The following is a 6,673-nucleotide window of genomic DNA, read 5'->3' as shown; positions in this document are numbered from 1 at the left end:
CAACCATCTTCTCCTCATTTATCATCCACGGTCAACTATCTCTCATAATTAATTTAAATATCTTTATTGATATTTACAACTGTACATAACAATACATCCAGTAAATTAGATTTTTTTTTTTTTTTTGATCTCTCTAAAACAGAAACAAAAAATGGATTAATGAGTGCATTACTGTGAAAAAGAAAAAGTAATTCGTGTTGGGTCTTACCTTTTACTAACTTTGGTAGAGTAAATTTGATGTATGATCATTTTTCTGATCCCTCTAAAACAGAAATACAAAGTGAATTAATAGGTGCATTACTGTGAAAAGAAAAGTAATTCGTGTTGGGTCTTACCTAAATGTAAATGATCATAATAACATAATACAAGTTTGTAGAGAAACTAACCATTGGTAGTACTCTAACAAATAAGTTAAAATACCAATAAATAGGCTTAAAGCTTAACAAAAACTCAAGCTAAAACTTGAGATTATTGTAAATGTATTAAAAAATAATATTATGTAGAAATAGTGGTTAAAATATGAATGAAAAAGAAATTAATACTTTTTAAATAAAAAAATTGAAGTAAGACTATGGAATAGTGTTTGGAGTAGTGGCCAACAGATGGCAGGTCGATGAGTAGGCGTGTCCTCCTCACGTGATCCCTTCCCCCTTATTCAACAAAAACACATGCTTATCGGGCAACTGCAGCTGCGTCTTCAGTCGGCCGCCACCCCCGCGCGGCGAACACATCGTAGGATTTGAGTTCGTGTCTCTTTGTTATTTTATGCGTGTGCGAGTGTCCTTTTTAATATTTCAAGTGATTTAAACTCCATTTTTATATTTTAAAAAACCTACATCGACAGTGCCCAAGGCGTCGAAGACTCCTAACCGCCGAGCCCCGGAACAAGGTAACGCCCCCCTGCCCCACCCACCTACCCCAACCGACATGGATCACGACATCAAATATGCTGCCCAGTGCCTCATCGAGATGTCGCAGCACGGAAAGTGCGATCTCAACAGGCGAACCGGCGTCGATATACGCAAGTCGGCAGCTCTAGACATCATCTGCGACAGGCAGCCCTCCACCTATAAGGTGATAGTCGAGCAGGTCGAAAGCTACCCCGAAGAGAGGGAGAACCAACCTCTCTATATGGTCGCTAGGATACTGACAGACTTTTCGGAAATAAAGCAAGAGGAGGATTCAATGGAGGAAGACGACGACGAAGTAATGAATCAGGAGTGCGAGGAAGAAGAGTCGGCGTCGGAGGATCGGACATACAGGAAAAGGCCAGGGCGAAAGTCCCGAGGTCGGACTTTGTTGAGGAAAGTACATAAGTGTCAACATCCAGGTTGCAGCAAAGTGTACGGAAAGAGTTCGCACCTCAAAGCTCACCTCAGAACGCATACAGGTAATCAACTCAGTATTATTGTCTCTATTAAGTAGAGGTTCTTAACCTATAGGCACCTTAGACAAAACCTAACCAAATCTTTATTTATAACAAAATCAACAATATGATTTTTATTCTCAAGAAAAAAATTTTTCTTGAGACATCTTGAACTCAACTATGGTTTCTTATAAATTATAAATTCTTATCATTTTTTTCTACTACGAGAATTCTTTCGAGATGTCTCTGGAATGAAGCCTTAATTATTTTTTTTTTTTAAATGACAGATTTTATCTTATCTTATGAAGTAATTAAAAAACCTACATCAATATGTACCCATAAATGAACAAAAAAAATTGATATATAGGAAACTATAAGTTTAAATTCGTGAGGTTCCGAATTGAATCAAGCGTGGATTTATCACTCCTGATTCTTTTGCCGGATGTGTTAATCATGAACGTGGGGTTAGTTGGTCTCTTAACTGTGAACCTAGTACATCATTCTCATCTACTCCATTTTTATGTTTATTAACAATATAATATGTCACTATAATATAATATTTATTGTTATATATTTAGAAAATTATCAATTATAGGAATTATAAATTTTTTTTTATGTTTTAAAATAATTATTTTTAAACGGAATGTTAATTGCTGCTTAAACAAGTCAGGTTTTAAATAAACTGATTCTTATGATCCCTGGTTATTTTTTCCCCATGAATCAGTGTGCCCCACCCCTTTTACTGCGGGTATCTCCCGTGTATTTTCTTTTCTTGATATTTCCAAGTGTAACTAAATTATTAACCTATAAGGTTTTAATCATGGTTCGGAATCGTTATTCATTTTTTCAATAACAGTTTCTTTTTTAATTTTTAAAATTAATGGATAACTGTTATTCATTTTTAGAAATAACTAGAAAATTTTTATTTTTAAAATTATAGGAAAACTTACAAAAAAGACTATATATTTAAAAAAGATTTCTCGATAAATAATAATTGTCAGCTGTTAAATTTGATTTAATTAATCGATTATTTTTTCAGGTTCCATTATTTTTTCAAATTTCGTAGTAACAGTTACTTTTTTATTTTTAAAATTGAGAGATAACTATTATGAAAGAATTTGCATTTTTAAAATTTTGGATTATCTTTAATGAAAAAAAATTTCGAAATTTTTACGAATAAATATTATTGAACAGCTGTTAAATAAAAATTGCACTTTTAAATAAAAATCTAGTTTTAGTTTAATTTTTTTTTTTATAAATAAAAAAGGTTTTTGGATTTGTATAATACTGCAATTAATTTGCAACTCTTATAAGAAACTGAAATTTTATGACTCCATGACACGATTAAATACGTATAGCTCATAAATAGGAGTCATTTCTATTTTATTTGGTGAGCATTAAAATATAATACTGTATTTATAAATGTTATGATATTTGAAGTGCCCAAAGTTAGGCTTCCAAATTTTTTTAAAATTTATTGTTATTAAATAATTTTATAATCTATATAACTTAAAATTTGATAATTACAGGAAATACTAAATTAAAATGATGACTGAATTTATTCATTTATATATTTTCTCTTATTTTTTGTTCTGATTTCTTTTCGTTCTTTATAGCACTTATTTAGAAACACGTATTAATTAATGTATTGTATTATAGTTAAGATAAACATTATTAAAGAGTGGCCCACGTTTTATTAAAACATTTTTGAAAAATGTGAAAAAGAAATTACATTGATAGAATAAATCTTAAAAATTGAAAATATATAACTATGGGTTTTTCGAAAAACTTCTATTAACTTCATTAATCGATCTGATATCAAATATCTATAAGAATTGGTTTGGAATAAAATATTTTAAATTTATTATCACGAAAACTTGCAGCATATTATGATCATGTTTATTAGATACGGATTAAAATATGTTTACATTTGTGATTCCGAATATGTTTTCCTATCGAGGATTACATGTTCGTATAATATGAACACGTGATTTTTATTGTTTTTTCCTCCTGATCTTTTTTTTTTCCTTTTTCTTTCTTTCTTTTTTTTTTTTTTTTTTGTATAGGCATGTTTGTATTATGAGACCGTTTGGTAATTATCAATTCAATTTTTCAAGGTACAAATCTGCATACGAACAAAGCGAATTGTGCCTACCGTTGGCACCGTAACCTGGGGTTAACCATATTCGTTTAATTTCGCAATGCATTGTACCAATATATATATATATATATATATATATAATGTTAAAATAGATAACGTTTAAGATAATTTTAATTTTTTTAAATATTTCACGGTGAAATCTAGATATTGAATGATGGAATTATGTATTCAAAGTCAATCATATTATAATATCATATTACAGATAGTCAATTAATGTATTTTTCGATCGTAATTTTGGGTTTCAATATATGTACAGAGAGCAAAACTCTTTATTAATGTTGTGCTACACAACTTCATTGGGTTGCCTCATGCTTATGAATAGTAAATAGACAATTTTTTAAAATCCGATTAATATAATAAGTCACAGCATAAAATTTTATAAATTGTAAAATTATAATTTTTTAAAAATGATTTACTAAAGTTATTCATGATTTTTTTTCTTGTTTCTTATTTATTATTTTTTTCCTTTCATATTTTAATTTTTTTTCGGTCTTTAAATATGTTTGATTTTTCTATTATTTCAATTCTAAAAATCTTTTTTCCATCAAAAACAAACCAAAATTAAAGTCAAAAGTATAAAAATTATATGAGCATTCCAAATATAGTAAAAAAATATACATACTTCTATTATTTTTGTATATAATTTAATCCATAATATTTTGTTGTTAATTAAAATTTTTTTTAATTTATAATATTTGAAAATGTTTTAGTTTTAAGGTTTATCTACGGGGCACAATATTGCAACAATGGTGGGGGTTCAAGTTTTCATATCGTGGGACCGTCATAGAAAAATAAGTCGACCCCGGATTCGAACCGGCACCGCTGCAGTTCTGAGGTTGTCAAGACACAGGGCTACGAACTGCCCAGATATATCATCTTCGGCCCTTTTCAAAAATGTTATGAACAGTGTTTGTTTTTACCCTATGCGATTTTCTTCCCATGAATTTCCCGCTATAAATTCACTAACTACTGAGTTTTCATTTTTTAAGAAATGTTTTTATTATAAATATTTAACGTAAACAGCTCTGTTAGGACTCATATTTTTGTAAATTTACTCTACTTTAAATTATCTTCTATTAGGTTTTTCTAGTGTTGTAGGTTTAGCGGTATGGAGCTCTTAATGAAAAATAACTTTTTTTTTAACATTTTGAAACAGTTGTTTTGTATTCTTCCTAACTATACTTGGCAGACTCATATCAATGTTTTCTTGTAATTATAGATAGTTTTAATTAAAGTAATCAAAAGTTTTGATCCTTTTTTTTCCTCTCAACTTTTATTCTTTAAAATTCTACAACGTTACGGCCCTCAGGCCATTCTCAAGGATACCACCTTCAATATTGATGTCATTTCTTTTTTAAATCTTGATTTACTTATTATTCAAGTTGTAAATGTAAGTGAAGGAAGGAAAGTGCTGTGTAAAAAAGTTTTAAATCTAAGATAAAAAGTTTTTAAAAAAACATTATATGTGGCAGGCAATTAGCCTGCAATTTTAAGATTTAAAAAAGAAATGACATCAATATTGAAGGTGGTATCCTTGAGAATGGCCTGAGGGCCGAAACGTTGGAGAAATTTTAAAGAATAAAAGTTGAGAGGAAAAAAAAAGGATCAAAATTGTTTTAAATTGATAATAAATTAAACCACTCTCAAACAGGCATATATAAAAAATAATTAATCTAGATAGTTTTAATTAAAGTAATCAAAAATTGGCGTGAAATAACTACCTTTTTTTTTCCTCTTTGGCTCTTGTACTATATGCAATATTGTTATTATATGGTTACTGCCCCATTCCTATGGGTCTTGGAATGATGTCATATGGCCTAAAGCCTTTCTCAATAAAGGACTATCTAATGCAAAAATAATTTTTCTAATGGCGTTTTTTGAAAATAACAACTCTTTTTTATTTTATTAGTGTCGATTGAAAATCAAATCGTTCAATTGCGATTACCACGGTTTGGATTTTTCATTACTCCTTCTAATGGGTTCGTTGACTTTTTATTGTTCCCAGGATTACGAGCTTCTGTTCTTTTCCCCCCACTGTACTCAATTATTGCTAATCATTTATGTATGTAATGAGGTTTAGAATTATGATTCACTGTGTTTAATCAAAGTCGTATGAGAAGTAGACAAAATTGAAAAAAATATAAAAAATCGATTCTATAAAGTGGCACCTCTTATCAGTTGATTTTAGGGAAAACGTCACATTAGCACTCCAGGCATAGATACTCAAATATGTTATTTCAGTTCCTTAAGACTTTTCGTTTTTGAGCTAACCTCTTCATGGAACATTTTGCAAAACTAGGTTTTTTGTACTTTTTGGACATCAAATCGTATAATTCTATCGAAAACTCGAATCCAAAAAAGTGAGGTAATATTGTCATTTCTATATAAGCACAGAAAACATGTGATTTGATTAATTTTGAAAATTAAAGCAAAAGTCCTACCAACATATCATGAAAAAACTAATGAAATAAAATGTTTACAGAAAACGTTATTTAATGTCATTCGTTATTCCGAATTTCAATTTAAAATAATTATCCTATTAAAATATCACAAAACTAATTAATTTCTAAATATATAACATTAATTCCTTTTAGAAGGAGCCACTGACACCTAAATGCTTTTCAACCCACTACCGTCTCTGAAAAAGGCTTTCACGCCTACTGAAATCTATTTCTTCAGAATTTATTGGCTTCTTGAAAAAAAATTTAAATAAACTGTCAAAAAAAAAAAAAAAATAATAGTGATTCTAAAAATAAATTGATATCAATATTTTTTAAAGTGTTATTATATTATATACGAGGAGAAGATGGTTGGAGGGTGCGGTCAAAATATAACACCTATAAGTTGAAATAATTTATTTAATTGTGCCAACGTTTCGGCCAGAATTTCTAGCCTTTATCAGTGCTGTTAGCTTGATATCTTGCTGCCAAGTGTAGCGTTCAAGCTAACAGCCCTGATAACAGCTAGAAATTCTGGCCGAAACGTTGGCACGATTAAATAAGTTATTTTAACTGGTTTGTGTTTATAATAATAGACGTTTCGAGCTATACCATTTCATATTTAACCTTTTCATCTTCCTTTGTTATATATTTTTCTTATCCACAACTTAATTAGTTATTTCGTTTAACTTTAAAAATATATATATA

The 6,673-nt window shown here is 29.3% G+C and overlaps 1 protein-coding gene across 1 annotated transcript in view; it reads left to right on the top strand.

Moving 5' to 3' along the window:
• The first annotated feature begins 684 nt into the window (after nucleotides 1-684).
• LOC106684304 (Krueppel-like factor 9) overlaps nucleotides 685-6,673 on the top strand; it is a 312,382-nt gene continuing 306,393 nt past the window's right edge. The window contains exon 1 of the mRNA XM_067046571.1: nucleotides 685-1,390. Within this exon, the coding sequence (XP_066902672.1) occupies nucleotides 928-1,390 (463 nt within the window). The 5' untranslated portion in view covers nucleotides 685-927. The remainder of the gene's footprint in view (nucleotides 1,391-6,673) is intronic.

The sequence above is a fragment of the Halyomorpha halys genome, unplaced genomic scaffold, assembly GCF_000696795.3.
Source record: "Halyomorpha halys isolate HHAL.00 unplaced genomic scaffold, Hhal_1.1 Scaffold568.1, whole genome shotgun sequence".
Lineage (NCBI taxonomy): Eukaryota > Metazoa > Arthropoda > Insecta > Hemiptera > Pentatomidae > Halyomorpha > Halyomorpha halys.
The sequence above is the reverse complement of the archived record's forward strand: the minus strand, read 5'-3'. Positions and strand labels throughout refer to the sequence as shown.